At 37.3% G+C, this 16,298-nt stretch overlaps 3 protein-coding genes across 7 annotated transcripts; 2 read left to right on the forward strand and 1 right to left on the reverse strand.

The window, feature by feature from the left end:
- The first annotated feature begins 1,998 nt into the window (after positions 1-1,998).
- cgref1 (cell growth regulator with EF-hand domain 1) lies at positions 1,999-5,861 on the forward strand. Of its 5 annotated transcripts, none has more exons than XM_079459042.1 (8): positions 2,003-2,090; positions 2,258-2,399; positions 2,598-2,731; positions 3,130-3,235; positions 3,873-3,926; positions 4,249-4,322; positions 4,922-5,046; positions 5,138-5,861. In XM_079459042.1, exons 3-8 carry the CDS (start codon positions 2,656-2,658, stop codon positions 5,480-5,482), a joined length of 780 nt encoding a protein of 259 aa, XP_079315168.1. In that variant the 5' UTR covers positions 2,003-2,090; positions 2,258-2,399; positions 2,598-2,655; the 3' UTR covers positions 5,483-5,861. The 5 variants fall into 5 exon arrangements, with proteins under 5 accessions (XP_079315166.1, XP_079315168.1, XP_079315167.1 ...); XM_079459041.1 differs by having other exon boundaries at positions 2,011-2,090; positions 2,510-2,731; XM_079459043.1 differs by having other exon boundaries at positions 2,026-2,090; positions 2,270-2,399.
- A 406-nt stretch (positions 5,862-6,267) lies between these two features.
- On the reverse strand, positions 6,268-10,895 carry ctsba (cathepsin Ba). The gene is made up of 10 exons (XM_079459038.1): positions 10,749-10,895; positions 9,618-9,741; positions 9,430-9,515; positions 9,148-9,262; positions 8,948-9,063; positions 7,769-7,854; positions 7,548-7,694; positions 7,039-7,155; positions 6,814-6,942; positions 6,268-6,723 (listed from the first exon to the last, which is right to left on the reverse strand). The coding sequence occupies exons 2-10, from the start codon at positions 9,738-9,740 to the stop codon at positions 6,650-6,652; spliced, it is 993 nt and encodes a 330-aa protein (XP_079315164.1). The 5' UTR covers position 9,741; positions 10,749-10,895; the 3' UTR covers positions 6,268-6,649.
- Positions 10,896-11,355: 460 nt separating this feature from the next.
- Positions 11,356-16,154, forward strand: xkr5b (XK related 5b). Its single transcript, XM_079458205.1, has 7 exons — positions 11,356-11,578; positions 12,687-12,870; positions 13,097-13,269; positions 13,853-14,065; positions 14,278-14,447; positions 14,591-14,702; positions 14,880-16,154. The coding sequence occupies exons 1-7, from the start codon at positions 11,464-11,466 to the stop codon at positions 15,665-15,667; spliced, it is 1,755 nt and encodes a 584-aa protein (XP_079314331.1). The 5' UTR covers positions 11,356-11,463; the 3' UTR covers positions 15,668-16,154.
- The last annotated feature ends 144 nt before the right edge of the window (positions 16,155-16,298 follow it).

Raw genomic sequence — 16,298 nt, forward strand, 5'->3', positions numbered from 1 at the left:
GTACCCATCCTCTGATGGCTACTTCCAGCTGGATAATGCACCATGTCACAAAGCTCGAATCATTTTAAATTGGTTTCAATTGGGCTTTGTGCCCTGGATGTGCATCCCACAAATCTCCATCAACTGCAAGATGCTATCCTATCAATATGGGCCAACATTTCTAAAGAATGCTTTCAGCACCTTGTTGAATCAATGCCACGTAGAATTAAGGCAGTTCTGAAGGCTTAGTATGGTGTTCCTAATAATCCTTTAGGTGAGTGTATATGTAGAAGGAAAGTAAGGTAACAAAAGTGAATTAATTCCAATACACCTCATTTTAAAATGCGATGTTTGAAACAATTTGCGGCAGTGTCACAGTCATATTTCAACGATGCATGCAGAGGCGCATTAAGTTAAATGCAATGTTTAACTAAATCGTTGTCCTGACTAAGGCAAACTAATTTAATAGATTCAAATATCAATGACAAAAAGATTTTGCTGCTTTTAAATGTCATTAGTAATTATGTAACTATGAACTTCCTTTTCAGAGGTGTGTTTGGTAGTTAATTATTTATCTTTTCATTTGTATCTCATATTAACTGCTCTGTTCAAAGTTTTCCAAATGACATCTTTGTTGTTATGAATACAAATGAGTATGGGGGGCTACATTTTCTAAACTTTTCATCTCTCAACAATACTTAAAAACTGTCAAATCCAATTAAATTTAAATGTAATCCTAATTTAGTATGGAATTTTATCTCAAACAATTTTCAAACTATCACCAAATTGAAACTACCTTTCTTACTGATCTGTAATTATAATATTGCCAGAATCCCTTACAATTTATCAATATTTCATGAACAAGCACTTCTCGCATGGTCTTTAATATTTAAACACAAATTTCTCCCAATCTGGTATTTTATTTGGAACAACCACGAAATTGTATATAAAATATGTAAAATATTCTTGAACAATTGGTTAAATAAAATATTCTAACTGTCTCTCAACTACTCAATTAAGAAGGTTTTATTTTTAATTATAATGTTTAGATAAATATAATTTTCCAGTAACACCTAGAGAATATACAATTGTTACGGATGCCATTCCAAAAGGTGCAGTTATGCTTTCATGGGAGCACAATTGGCTTGCCATCCAAAAATGCGTGCAGTGATTCACGAATGCGCAGAAAGCGATCCACAAATGTGCAGAATGCGATCCACAAATGTGCAGAATGTGTAAATATTTTTTATTTGCAAATCTCATATGTGTGAATACCATTTATTTTTGTGGAACGTCTTATGGTTCGCTTTTTGTGCGTATGGGGATTTAAAAAATGTTTGTGAAACTCTCTACATTTATTTGCGGATTACAGTATAATGCAACAATTCTGACCCCATCTGTGACACTTAAGCCCGCCTTAAATAACCATGAAAGTCGAACTGCAGAATTTAGAAAAGCAAAAGCGCAGAACATGGAAAAAATTACGGATGCATAGAAAAAATGAAAATATAAGCAGAGAATGTCAGAGAACACAAAAAATGACCAAAACAACCAAGGAAAATATTATTTTGTGTGCTTATATACAACTTTGTCTTTATGTATACATTTTGTGCAATTACTATTAAATGTGTTTAAAGTTCTGACTCACGGTTTAAAAAAATTATTTAAGCTTCTTACATTTTTAATATTCTGATCCCGTACCCTTGGCAATAAAAAATAAAGCAATACAAAGTTGCACACAACGTATGCGGATTCATTCACGGAGTAAGCAGGGTTTTGACTAGAAGGGAGGGATACAGCTACCTCCACTGAGCATGCGCACTTCAATACCGCATCATTTTGTCACGCTCGAAAACAGTTGAATATTATTTTTTATTATTGCAAGGTATTATTGTATACATTTATTGTAATTATTTGGCGAGATTTTGCACCTTTCCGGCCGTAGCTGTATCCCTTCTAGCAACCTTACCAGAAAACAGATTTGAAATAAAGTTTGAAAAGAGACGTCGGAGGCTTGGTGGTTGTGACGTTGCGACGTAATCTGTTTATAGCACCATGTTAGCTTTTGCCGATTGTATTCGGCTTCAGAGTAACAAAAGTTGTGTTGATTTGTAAGTATTTTCTCAATATCTTAATGGTCGTTGATGCTTCTTTTTTGTTTAATAATGTTAACGCGAATATTAAGGTGCATTATCACCACCTACTGCGTCTTTCTGTTTCACTGTTAATGCCTCTGACGTCACACTTGGATGTGGGCCGGGTTGTACATTCGCCGCAGGCCGGAAATCAGGCGTGCAGAAGGCTGTATGTACAGAAACACATTTGTTTATGAAGGCGGAATAATGAATGACATAAACAAGCGTAATATGGCGACAACGACTATTTAGACAGCACTCAAGATTGCACAATTTGCTCTAAAGGTGAGACAGACGCGTTGCGATATACGCAGATTTTGTTGTTCATTTCACTTACCATAACAATACCTTTATTTACAAAGAGCATTGCGCACATGCTTGATGACTTTTCCCAGTAAACAATGTATATAGGCGGTCCGTGTTGAAACCGCAATGTCAGCGTATCTACGTGGCGATGATGATAGCTGATGTGCGGCGTTATAGGAGGAGGAGCACGATTTTATACAGGGCGAGACGACCACGGAATCCACGTGTTTCACAGATGAAAACAGGGATTGTGACGCCCGGTTTAACAGAACGCTTCATCATGGAGAGACCACCGACTGCTAGCGAGCGAGGTACAGTACGAGAGCACCCAGTATTCGATTACCAACATCACGTACAAATGTACATCTTTGCCTCGATTATCTTTAGTCATATGCATAATTTTCTTCACTTGTGTAATGAAATGTCAGGAGGATATGTCCATCTATCTTTAGTCATATGCATAATTTTCTTCACTTGTGTAATGATACAAAGGAAAACAGACTGAATAGCCCTAGTGTAGAATACTAGCTCTGCTGTCAGGAGTCATTTGACTCTTCATGTATGTCCGCAGATACGACCGGATTAAATTAGATTCAGACACTGTTTATCGTTTTCTTGAGTACTTCAACACAACAAATCTTCGTCTTAAGGAGGACATATTTATAATTGTTTGTTTGATGGTTTCTACTGGTCGTTGTTACCGTGACAGGTGTGAGATCCCATGCAGCATGCAGCGTGATCATTGCAAGGTTTCTATTCCTGCTCATCTTGCCTTCGTTGAGTATCAGTGCTCCACAAGTCCAAGCCATCTCCAGGTAGGTCACGTTACCATTATAATACTATATACTTGTATAACAAGACTAGACAGAGTCTTATGGGTGTAACATGTTGTTTTAACTGTATATCTACTGTAGGGTCATAGGTCTTTTGAATATTCAGGTTCCCATGAGTGGAATGTAACCTTTGCACCTTAAACACTAAAGGGGTGTTTTAGTAGTTAATATTATTAGTATATAGTGTCTTTGGAAAGGGTTGAATTTGTGTTTGTGAAATTGTAATGTATTTATAATACTGCACAGTGCCAGTGCATTGCACAATGCTCAGTCACTCAGTGAAGTTTGCTTACAATTTCAAAGACCATGCTGGATTTGTGTCATCCTTGATGAATAAGTGTGTTAGATCGCATGATAATGTATAGACAACGTGAAAAAATGTGTTTTTTATCATGTAAATTAGATGTCATTCTTATGCATATAGCTGATAACATTGGCATAGTTTCTCACGAGGTCCTGTCTTACTGCATTCCATGTCGAACTAATGAATATAAATGGGGGAATGCAAATTGGATTCGCCAAAGTGGATGTGCAATTACGATGAGGACAAATAACTAAACTTGTGAAATCATCTTGGCCCATTTGTATTCTGATTTTATTTTCCTTTGTTTTTGATTAGTGATGACATCCAAACACCAGAACTTGTTAATCCCTTTGGATCCGACAACCGCAGGTTTTTGTTTTAAATTACACTAAAGGATAAGTCTTGATGAACTGTCTTTGAATGCATGTTATGAAGTAAGGTAATATAGTTGTACCAAGGTTCAAAGTCCTTTGTCACGTCAGTGATAACACATCAGTGAGAAGTTTACAGCTGACACACTTCATATCGGACATAATAAAATGCTTTTTTGTTTTATGAAAAAATATACAAATTGTAATGTGAAGCACAAAAGTTACATGCAAACGTGACGGTATTTTCTTTACATCCTGGTATAACCAGGTCAGAACAAAAGTAGCCATTGTTTTTATTGATTTGCAATTCTGTATGATAGGCTCCTGCAAAGCTACACCAAGAGCAAGTTAAAGGAGGGTCAGACCAGTCCAGAGCTCAACACAAGGGAACAAGGTTAATATGTTATTATCATTAATAACATTGTCTTTCTGTTAACCTTTATAGATTTATTTCAAGTCACTGTTATTGTGTGCATGAAACATGCTTCAGTACAAATTTTGCACTCTGTAGTAATAGTAAGAGTGCTTTTCCAACATTGCGCAGAACCATTTTTAGCACAGTCTGAAACGTTAAAGTTATGTTTCCATGTGAGCCTGGTTTGATCAGCTACACAATTACAAACTGTTCTCGGCTCAATTTTCAGCACGGTTGTCTAACGCAGAGGTGTTATAGCTCAGTCTCTCGTTGTACCAAGGCAGCACGTGAGCCAATTGTGTTTACGCTAATATTTACGTTATCCACCCTGCGGTGGAAAATGAAACCATTTGCACACTAGCTTGCATGGATCGGCACGGAGTGGAACGATTAAACAAGGAGAACCTTTTGGCGTGATGGTGGAAAAGCGCTCTTATATACTAATATTGTATGTGTGAGTGTACTGTCCATTTAAGAGTTTTGCTAAACTCGTCATGGCTAATATCCAGATAAGGATTTATATTTTTGAGGCAAATTATGTAAATGTGACCATTTTTGTGATGTGGTTTCTGTCACAGAGGTGTTCTTCCTATTCACGCTGTATGACTATGATAGAAGTGGGCAGATGGATGGCCTTGAATTGATGCAGCTTCTGACCGATTTTCACTCTCATCATGCAATAATGCCAAAGTCAACAGACTCTGTAAGAGCCATTTAGATTTGAAGAGGTAATTTTGCTACAGCATAAAAACTAAAGGAGATATTCAATTGTCACAACTTAACTCACATTTTAGGTAGTATCTTTGGTGGATCACCTCCTGCAAACACAGGATCTGAACCAGGATGGGTTATTGGCTCCATCTGAGCTGTTGTCATCCACTCTTGGCCATGATCAAGAAAACAACATTGTGCCTCCTGAAGTACAAGCTGAGATAGAAGAGACAAACCGAGAACAAACGGATACAAAAACAGAGGGAGTAGATCCTGAAGTTCACCTGCAAGAGGCAGAGGTACAAAAGCAGCAAGAGAATGAACAGGACCAGCTTGTCGAACAAGAGAGACAACCAGCTCAACAACAACAGGTTGAGGAGCCTAGAGATCTAAACCAGATACCAGAAACTGTTGAACGGCAAGATTGACAACAGCTTCAAGAAGTTGCAAGATGATCATCAAGGAACAAAACATGCAAGTCCATGAAGTGCACCCAAAGTAAAGCCCAATTTTCCACGTCGTTACAAAACGGCCATACTTTAGAAACTATAGTCAGTTCTGCTTTTTATTAGTTTCACCAACTGAATATATTGTACAACTGGAGGCTAAATTATATCAAGATTTTTGAAAGCATGTTAAGTTTAACCCTCTCATAAAGTGATTGAAGTCCATCAAACAGAGAAAGATTTTCACACAAGTGTGCTTTGAAACTCACAACCAACTGAATTCATTGTTCAAACTATGCAAATTCAGAAAGTTAAGCTAGTCAATGCCAAGAGCCAGTTACCATTAAAGTTTTGTACCTCGCTTAAATGCTGAGTTTCATGCCTTTATTTGTATTAAAACAACCCAGTTGGTATATGTATGTTTGGAGCTCAACCGCTACAAATACTGTAGCGTGCATTAGTAAGCCTCAATTACAATTAACAAGCGAGCAGATGATGCAAATACAACTCCGTTTCAGTTGTTAAAAGTAAAAAACAGTTCACCCAGTATTAAAATGTTCATCTAATCATGTATTTGCCAGTTGAAACTTGCATGATTTTCTTCTGCAGAACAAAAGATCTTGTGAATCAATGCATGAAGTGAATGGGTGCCAACCACTCTTCAGTTACAAACAGTCTTAAAATCTTTAGTATTCTGTAGAAGTCAGTCTTACAAGAGGGTGAGTAAATAACAGATCTTTAACTGATGTCAAAAAAGAGAACTGGTCCAGCGTTTATGGAATTTCATATTTATTATATTGACAAATCACATTAAAACCATACAAATCAAATAAAAACCCATTTAACCCAAATAAGCCATTTAAAAAGGCAAAAGCACTGCAGGTGGTTAAAGAGCATTGCTATTGTTCGGCACAAGTTACACATTAAGTAGTGCATAGTGGCTTACTCCCAAATCAAAAACGACTAAAAAGGTACCAGATCATAGAGGGCACCACAATCTTAAAAGTAATTTCTCTTATAAAATGTAATGGTTGAATTCAAGCCATGGCCGTATATATAATGGCAGTCAGCTAAAGTTGAAATCCGAGACAAATTGTCTTTTGAACAGAAATCTCATTTCATCTCCTATTTTCTCCTTTTCTGAAGAAATTACTTAGGGATTCCAGCCACAATTTCGGACTCGATACCACAATGGTCCTCGCCTCTGAGAATCTTAAAGTAACCTATTAACAAAAAACACTGGTTTAGAAAATTCCATTGAAACACCGGCAAAGGCCGAGCACCCTGTCCTTTTAAGATGGAAAAAACCTCACCATTTTCACCCCAGTCAGTGTTCCAGGAGTTAGCAGCAAGCCAGTAGGGGACGCCACCTTCCTCTCCCCAGCCCAGGATTTTAATAGCATGACCACCCACTGCAGATCCACTCACATGTTGATAGACACCTAGAAATATGTTTTGGAGAGTACTAGAAGTTACAAACACTTTCACTGTGCTTTACATACTCTTATCAATGAACATGGAAAAAGACTGAAACCTACCACTCTTATACATCAAGAAGTCTTCATATACAGTGAAGGCTCCCTCTACTGGGCCATTCTTGTACAGCTCTTTCATGATATCCTTCTCAGTAGAAGGAACGCTATATGAAGTCTTTCCTGCAAATATCGGATCAAATAGAGCAGTTCAGGCAAAAAACATTAAGTGAAAAAACAAAACAGCTTAGAATTAAAGTGATCGTGCCCCAACTCATCCTCTTGTCATTTTAAAACCTCTATGACTTTCTTCTGCAGAATACGATATTTTGGAAAATGTTAACACATTCTATTGTATGGACACAGAACCAATGCAAGTGCAGTAATGGGTACCACCATTGAAAAGATTCGAATACTATCATTTGTGTTCTGCAAAAGAAAGTCATACATGTTTGAAGTGAATAGGGTTGCGAAAAAGACCCTTTAAGCAGCAAGATAATTAACATAAATCAATTCGTTAAACTAAAAGCAACAAAATGTGCGCCAAACTAGCAGATTTGTTAAAATGTCCTTACCAAAGTGTTTGTCTTGCTTGTAAGATGGAGTGTAACCAGACTCGCAGGACATTTCGCAGTTAGGAGTGTCTCCACCTTCTCCGCTGCAGGGTGGGCGACTGCCATTCACGTGATGCTCGCAGGGCTTAATGGTGTATGGCTGACAACCTTAAAACATACCAGTCACGGTTGAGCATTCAGAAGAAACATTCAACTTGGTCAAAAGCAGTGCAGAAACCAACCAATGTGAGAGTCATAGAGTCCACCAGTCACCAAGCCCTCTTTGGTCCAGAAATCCCAAGCAGCAGATGGGTACCCACCATTACACCTGATATTAAAAACAAATTATAGACTTTCTCATTGGCCAACATGGGCCTGTTTCAGAAAGGAGGCTTAGTGAAAACTCTTTTGAGTATATTAACCCTGAATGAGGGAAACTATGGGTTTTCCGTTTCAGAATCTGAGGCATGTCAAACCTGAAAGCGGGATAAGGCAAACCGGTTTCTAAGACCAACCAACCATAGTTATTTACCCTGTGAACAACTTTGTCAGGAGCAGGTTTTCTTTGGTAAACCCAGATATTCAATCTTATCCCCCTTTTAAACTGCAAGTGGTGTACCTTATTCATGCAATACAGTCATTAAAGGCACACATTTTGATCACACAGACCATCTCAAGGACGAAAACATCATGTGCTTTTATAGAGGATCTTATGTGTGAACATACATTTATTTTCAGGAGGGGATTTTGTAATTTCCCCAATGCATTTTTATTTAACTAACAGTTTTCTTTATAGAGAAATAAGACTTATCAAAATACATCTCATCCATCCTTACATCAATAACACCAGCCATCGTGGCTGTGGATTACATCAGAGCATATGCTTTCACCTTTATATTTTCTCAAAAAAAAAGGTAGCTTATGGAGGATAAGAAATTACTTCTTAACGTGTGGAAATAAAGTGCAGCCACTACTACCCAAATTTGTGCAGAGCAAGGTTCGAACCAGCGATTAGTCTGAGACCCTAACATGTGTCCTATACAACATGAAGTGTCACTCTTATCACTAGAGGATTGAAAACATCAGTAAATAAAAAAAAGGTATTTGTTTATGGTACATTTAGCTATTTATTAATTAAAATTTACTTAATTGAAGTAATTTTCAGCACATTAGTAAATTCCCTGTATGCATAGGAGTGAGGAAACGTGCATAGCTTTTCATAGTAGTGGCGCACGTGCTGACCTCAAGGTAAGCCTACACAGAGAAGATTGAACAAACTCAAATCAGCTGTTCTGAAACAAACTTAGTTTCACATCTTAGTATAAATAAACTCAAGTTCACATTTTAACAGTGTTGGTTGAACCTCCTTATTGAAACAGGACCCAAGTCAAGAACGCATTTCATCTCTAAAGTAGACTTACCCCATGCCACAGCGGTCACAACAGGTAAGCAGGTCCTGAGAGGAGATCTCCAAACTTACTTTGGCATTGCTGTGGATACACACTCTGTCGGAGATGGCTTCTGCAGCCCCAAATGCCTAAAGACAGCAAAAGCCTTCGTTTAGAAAGACGCAATAAACCAAAACAGCTTTTAAATATTAGTTATTTTAAAGAGTTCTCACCCAGCATGAACCACATGAGCCCTGGTCTCTGATCTCTTTTAAAGTTGGGCAGTTGGGCCACTGTTCTCTGGGATCAAAGCTAGCAGGGAGCTTGATGTAATCAGCATACTGCACCCTGTGCCAGAGGAGATAGACACACACTGGATTACTGAAGAGCTAGAAAGGAGAACTGAAAGCTGCGCATTTCCTTCAAACAAGTAACAGTCACATGTGAACAAAAACTACAAAAGTAGCAAGTTGCTCTTCCTCCTTTGCATCTCACCACACAACATTTAAACTCACATGACAGGGAGTTTGGGTCCTTTCAGAAATGTCCCACACAGCCTCTTCACATAGCTGTAATCCACATTATGGAAGTTATGGCCAGCCTTTAAGATAAAAATTATCGTTTTTCACAAAAGTGAACAATACCTTATACAGAACATGTTTTAAGCAACAGTTAGAGAAACGGTATAACAATATTATCTTACTGTCCAAGTAGTGTTGGCTTTATTGATGAAATTGACCATCTCATGGGAGAGAGGAGCAAGTCGAGGTCGTGCCCAGCCAACAGAAAGGGCAGAGAGCACGCACAGAAAAGCCAGTCGCCACATCCTACAGGGAAAACAAGTCACATTTTCACTTGCACCCCTTAACCAAACTGCTTTTTGAAAAACCATTTCAGTAATGTGCACATCTCACCCTATTATTTATTAACCAGATTAAGGAAATAAAAGCCGAAAGCATATCAAAACATCAGCTTAAAATACAAACAACAGGACACGGAACAGGTTGTATGGTACTTCAAGGACACTAGAAAACAGTGACTGCACTCTGCAGTGTCCTCTTAAGACTGCAGAATCTTTATTTTGTTTAGCCAACTTTAGCCAAAACCAAATTGGATCAAAACTGTACAACGCAAAAGTCATGAGCACAAATGCCTAAATGTAGCACGGATTTGATAGAGCCCATTTACTGTTGCTATGCTGAAGTGGGGTTGCACTTCCTCAAAACGGTCCACTGTCATCACCAATCATGTGTTTTGATACAAGTGGGAGTCATGAGTCACCGGAATTACTGTAGAAACCTGCCGATTTACAGGCAAAGCCAGGATTACTGACTCAAGACTAGTAAATTTAACTAGTTAATACGATCAAATTCGCTGCTCAAGGCTATATATATATATATATATATATATATATATATGAGGTTACATGCTTGAGGAAGCAGAGGCGTCAAATGTAAACGGATCTTGTTTGTTGCTAATTTAAGATGTTTCTAGCTACACAATGAGCTCACACAAACAAGTGTACGAATATTGCAATTATTGAAGAAACTAGATGCACACTACAACCAGTTTTAGATATGATGTTTCATAACACTTTCGCTTTAACAGGCCCCGTTTACACAAGAAAGGTTAAAGGTAACACACGAACCCATTTCTAGCTAAACGAGATTGACATTGAAATAAAAGGAAGTGATCAAACAATAATAAACAAATGTAGAAGGAATGTTCTATTATAAACAGTTATATAGCAACTATACACGTCCCGTTCGTGTAACTAAACAAATTACGCAAATACAAAAAATATATTAGGATTTCGGGACCACATGGGTCATACCTGAATTCCTTTCGTCCGCAGACTCGGCTTCTTGTGCGGGGCTAAGCGTCTCACTCCCTAAATCTGAGCGGAAAAAGAAAAGTCAAAGCGCAAAGCACATTGATGGCGTTTATAAAGCGACAAGAGATCACGTGATAAGTCATGTGCACGTATATCTGATGACTCTCACGTGATCACATATCTCTTCTTGAGTAGTCACTCTTGATTGATTTGTAAATGTAATCATCACCGACTTTATGGTAGTTTTCTTTTCTACATCTCACGACCATGTAACTCATTTTGGTTAACCTAGGCCTGGGAAGCTTTTATTCAATGCGTAAACCAAACAAATAAAATCAGGCTTTATTTATTATGTTTTCTTTCTCGTGGCGCTGAGTTTTTTTTAATGAAACGTTAAATAATTGAACAAATAAATAATAAAATATTATTGTATTAAACTTTCAACGGTATTCACTCTACACGCAAAAAAATCAAAGCAATATATGAGACAATCACATTGGTAAAATATCCATGTTCGTAGAAGGAAATCTGTTTATGCATCTTCAGAGACATGTATAATTATTTGTATAATAATTTGAGTCGTTTTTATCAAATAAATTGTTCGAAGTATCAGGCATGCGGTCTTTGATGACGTCACGAGAGCGGCAGTATCCAAAAAACTGAAGACAAAGCGGACAGCGCCGAGAATATCATCCTTCACAACCACAACTGAACTATGAGAGGAAGCTTTCCTGCAAACATGCAAAATCAGAAGGGAAGAGAGATCATGTGGAGTCACGTCTGCTTGTACTCTTTCTCAGGAGTTATTATTTTATCAGAGAAAGTGGCACGTGAGTTATTTTCTATTAAAGTATTTTCCGTTGAATCATTCTTTATCAAACCGCTAATTTTGTAAACCGCATCAACATGCAGTGCGTGTTGTTCTTGTGTTCCTGGACCTGTTGTGCCAGAAAATAACGTGTTTTTGTGTTACTCATTCATTACTGTTGCCATGGTTTTACTGTATTTGAGCGCCTTTTTCATGAATGGAGAGTGGAGGGGGCGTGTTCTGTTCGGTGAGCTGCTTTACATTAGTTAAGACACTACAAGATCTGAAACAAAATAGAGCCCATAAATAACATGATTACATCATAATATATATTTAACAGATCAGTAGTACGACATATTTGGGCCTATACATTTATATTTGCTAAGCATTTGTCATACATTATGAAATGCTTACTAATGTCTTGTTAACGTACATGTGATAATGAAAAGGTTAGCATACACACGTTAAGAAAATAAACTGCACCATATTAATTAAAATAGTAGAATCTGTTTTTAAAGTGTTGTTTGAACAGTATTTGTTATATATGTTGGACAATATGTTTCTAGTCTAAAGTTCCCCCCACGCATCATATTTTAGACTGAAATCAGAATAGGGTGGGTTGCACCACCAAGGATTAGGTTTAAATCTACAACCCGAATCTTGGGGTCTTTTAGATTTGAATAAAATTAAAACTAAACGAATTTTAAATCACATGAGCCAATATTTTTTTTAGTGGATAAAAGTGTAAAACTTCTCAGTTTAAACATTTGCCATGTTATCTATGTTCTATTGTGAATACAATATGGTCTCATTGTCTCATATTGTCCCAACTCTTCCGGAATTCAGGTTGTAGATTAAATCAAGGTTCATTCTGTTGCACCAAATTGTAAACCTTGTTTAAAAATAATCCGGTTTATATTTAAACTTTTATTTGATCCAGGTTTAAAATTTTCAGTATACCTAGATTAATTTAAATTCTGTTGCTTCATTATTTTAAACTCTGATTTCTCTCTCAGTTAGGGATCAACTTTAAACGTGCTACCAAGGAGTTAAAAAAAACACATAATGAGATGTGCCAAACATCCCCCCGTGGACAGATTTAACTATGCGTAACTTATTTGTCTCTCCAGTTGTCTTATGCTTCCTGCACTACAACTGGATGGAGAAGGACCTGTTGGCTTGGCTGACTCTGGTTCTATGTTTGCCTGCAATGGCAGTACAGCTACTTAGTTTGAAGTGGTACTTTACAGATACAGAAAAACACAAGCCTTCAATCATCTTTGTGCACTGCCTGCATCTGGGGATCTATCACAGGTCAAAAACTAAATCTATATTATTACTGCTTTTATCATTCCCATTATTCTTAATGAAGTAACATCATTAATTTGATTTCATATCGTCATTCTTATAATCATGAAATATATTTTATTCCTCATAATTGTTATTTATTTTGATGTGACCCCTTGTTACAGATTTCATGAGTCCCTAAATCATGCGATCTCTCATAATAAACATATGATGCTTTGTGATATGTTTGCAGGTTACGGGAAGCCATGAAGTCTCAGAGAGGGCAGGTTGATTCTGGGGTATTGCTAATACAGCAGGCCGATGTGTCGGCTCTGTGTTTGATCGAATCTCTGTCACTCAGCTTGCCTCAAAGTCTACTGCAGACATACGGTTTATTCACTCTTCATCCTGGCTTTCTGACACCAGGTACAGTATACGACTTCTTATAGGCAAAAGCAGAACTAGCATGGCATTCACATTTTTCTGTGAAAATAATAAAATTATCAGTCAGTGTGTATGATGGAATGAGTCATTGACTTTTAGGAAAAAAAATTAAATACTTATTAACTGTGTCAGAATTTACGAGGAAAATGAACCCAATTGCAGGCAGTGTTGCACAGATTAAATACAACTTTTATACAAAAACAAAAGACCACGATGGGGAATAAAATGAGAACATAAATATAAACTGAAAAAAAACTTCCCACCAGGGGGCAAAAATCAAGTGAAGCAGGAAACTAAAACTTACTCTTTAAAACGACTTTGACAGGACTAAGTAACTAACAGGCATCAAGACACAATGTAGGCATATGGACATGGCAAGGTACGAAGCACAACGAAACAGCACTGGACAGCAAACATAAGTATCTGATATGCAACCGTAAAACTGCCTAAATAATGCCTTAAATTATTAAATGTTAATTAATAATTAAATTTTGTATTCACATGTTCAACTTTCTCTTATCAGAATCTGACTGTTAACTGTGTTGAATTGATGTGCTTTTAACAGTGACTTTGTGTGTTGGACTGAGCCTGCTAAACGTGTCCTGGTTCCTGGCCCTGTACAGCCGATCATGCTTATTGCTTCGGCCTGGTCACCTGCATATGACCCCTGCTGCTTTGTTGTGCCAACTCATATGGCGAGGTGGCATGCTGGGCGCCAGGGTTGCCAGCCTTATGTTTTTCTGCAGTATATTTCATTGGTGGGCCTGTGGGGTCATGGGTGAGTTCAATCTTAAAATAAATACACTCTCAAGTCACAAATTGCGTTGAAAAACTTTTGTCTTTTTTAACACAAAGCCTTTAACAGTTAGTTTGCGTGATAGCCGTATACAGTACCTTTGTGTAACGTGTCATTGCCCAACTCTCACCTGGAAAGTGATGGTTTGGTAATAAATGCTTGCATTGTGACTGTCTCTTTAAATCCCCGCTCAGGTTTCCACTGGCTCATAATGACATTCTGGCTAGTGTCCCAGCAGACAGAAATCTGTGTTAACCGTAGTTCCTGGCGTTTCTTCAACTTAGTCTTGGGAGCCATACACATTTTTCTGTTCTTCAATGTCAAAGATGGCCCCTCGCGGTATCGCATGGTTGGGTTTTATTTGGTAGGTTCTTCTCAGTGTAATGTGTGAATGCAGAAATCAGTTTAACAGATATCCGAAATAAGTGAGACTTACAAGCTTCGTTTTTCTTTCTTGGCACATTGATTTAAAAGATCACTGACCTGTTCCATTTATCTCTGTCGTAGTTAATGTTGTTGGAGAACACTTTCCTTCTTCTTCTGGCCTCAGATTCACTCAGTGAACCTTCATGGAATAGTATGAGCTTTCCTGTGGCTGTCCTGTGCAGCTTCTTTATTGGTAAGGATGTTATATTTAAGCATTTTGCAGACACTTTCATCCAAAGCGACTTTAAGTGTATTTAAGGAATACATTTTTTATCAACAAACCCAAAATTCAGCTACAGATATTTAAAAACGTGGAACAATGTGCTGACATAATGCAGTTTAACCTGCTGTTTATACTTTTCTCTGTTAGGTGTCATTTTTGTTGTTCTTCACTACCGATTTCTTCATCCAAAATCTACTGAGATCCTTCAGAGCTTAAGACTTCAAATGAGTATGACCGCTATTGAGAGAACAGCCTCTGATCGACAGTGCAAGGACACAACACTTAAATCCTGTACAAATAGACATGGCACATTCTCCATCACTGGTTTTGCTCCTGAGAAGCATGAAGAAGCCTGTTCTACTCAACCTCTAGAGGACTGCGGGCACCATCATAATATGTTACTTTACCTTGCTCTAAAAACTGGAACCCCAAGCAAGATCGATCACCTTTGTCAAACACTTTCAGCCTCACCAGGGAATTATAATGTGAAAGACTCACATTCTGGATTAAAAGATTATAATCAGCTACCATTGGATGTAAATGAACATTTAGAAAGTTTACCCGACCATGCCATTGAAAACAGAGGGGATGCTGAACATGTTGAGAGACTCGGTGGTGCTGAGCTCGGAGACTCTCCTGAAGGCGACTCTAAGATGCTGAAGGATGCGGTTTACAGCACATGTCCTGTAGATGGCAGCAGTACTGTTTACTTTAGTGCAGAACCCCACTCTTCTTATAGTGTTGACGATAGTACTTTATATAAAGAAAACATGACTATAATAAGTCCTATCATAAATGGAGCTGCACGGCAGCTGACTGCCAAAGAATTATTAAACAGGAACCCATGCTTTACCTCAACTCCAATACCACACCTCAAAACCATGCACAATACAAGTCCTCGATTAGGGGGAGTTAGGAGAGAGGTACGTTTTTAATGTTAGATCAATAAACTGTGGGGGAAAGGTTGGTTTAATTTGGAAAACAGTGTATTAAGTTTTTCTGCCTTCACAATCATATACTAACCATTATAGCTATTGTCTGTATTTTTACTCATAGTTATAGTATCGTTACTCATTGGTACGACTAGTTATAATCTCAGTGATATCGGATTAGTTTACAAATATATTTTAAATGTTCAACTTGCTGCTCTCGTTTTGTATGAATTACCATAGCATTTGTGTGGTGGTTTAATATATTTTGAGTATGTTTTGTGTATTTTTAAATGTCTTGTGTTTATATGTTTTATTCATGTGTAATTTTATAGTATATTTATGTAAAAAAACACCATATATTTTAAAACATTATTTTACATTTTTAATATTTATGGTTTGCCTTCTCTGTCTGACAAAAAGGTAAAAAAAACATTTATAGTATAGTATAGAAAAAATTGCTGTTTATCTATACCAATAAAGAAGTAATTGCAAATATTAGCTTGTTAAAGCCTTTTAGTCATTAGGCCTACTGCCAAAAGCTTTAAATCGTTTTAGTATTGTTTGTTACTTTTACATTGTATAACATAATTTGCGTTTAATTGTACTTTTTATGGTTACAGATATGAAAGGTTAT

The sequence above is a fragment of the Barbatula barbatula genome (assembly GCF_947034865.1).
Source record: "Barbatula barbatula genome assembly, chromosome: 6".
In the NCBI taxonomy this organism is placed as follows: Eukaryota; Metazoa; Chordata; class Actinopteri; order Cypriniformes; family Nemacheilidae; genus Barbatula; species Barbatula barbatula.

What these genes read in the sequence shown, in the direction of transcription:
- cgref1 (XM_079459040.1), top strand. Translation starts at nt 2,569, where the DNA reads ATGATGATAGCTGATGTGCGGCGTTATAGGAGGAGGAGCACGATTTTA. An exon ending in GCTCAACACAAGGGAACAAG is followed by an intron (nt 4,323 to 4,921) that starts GTTAATATGTTA and finishes TTTCTGTCACAG; the next exon opens with AGGTGTTCTTCCTATTCACG. An exon ending in TGCCAAAGTCAACAGACTCT is followed by an intron (nt 5,047 to 5,137) that starts GTAAGAGCCATT and finishes CTCACATTTTAG; the next exon opens with GTAGTATCTTTGGTGGATCA.
- ctsba (XM_079459038.1), bottom strand. Translation starts at nt 9,740, where the DNA reads ATGTGGCGACTGGCTTTTCTGTGCGTGCTCTCTGCCCTTTCTGTTGGC. An exon ending in AAGCCAACACTACTTGGACA is followed by an intron (nt 9,516 to 9,617) that starts GTAAGATAATAT and finishes TTTATCTTAAAG; the next exon opens with GCTGGCCATAACTTCCATAA. An exon ending in CAAGCAAGACAAACACTTTG is followed by an intron (nt 7,156 to 7,547) that starts GTAAGGACATTT and finishes CGATATTTGCAG; the next exon opens with GAAAGACTTCATATAGCGTT.
- xkr5b (XM_079458205.1), top strand. Translation starts at nt 11,464, where the DNA reads ATGAGAGGAAGCTTTCCTGCAAACATGCAAAATCAGAAGGGAAGAGAG. An exon ending in TCCTGGCTTTCTGACACCAG is followed by an intron (nt 13,270 to 13,852) that starts GTACAGTATACG and finishes TGCTTTTAACAG; the next exon opens with TGACTTTGTGTGTTGGACTG. An exon ending in CCTGTGCAGCTTCTTTATTG is followed by an intron (nt 14,703 to 14,879) that starts GTAAGGATGTTA and finishes TTTCTCTGTTAG; the next exon opens with GTGTCATTTTTGTTGTTCTT.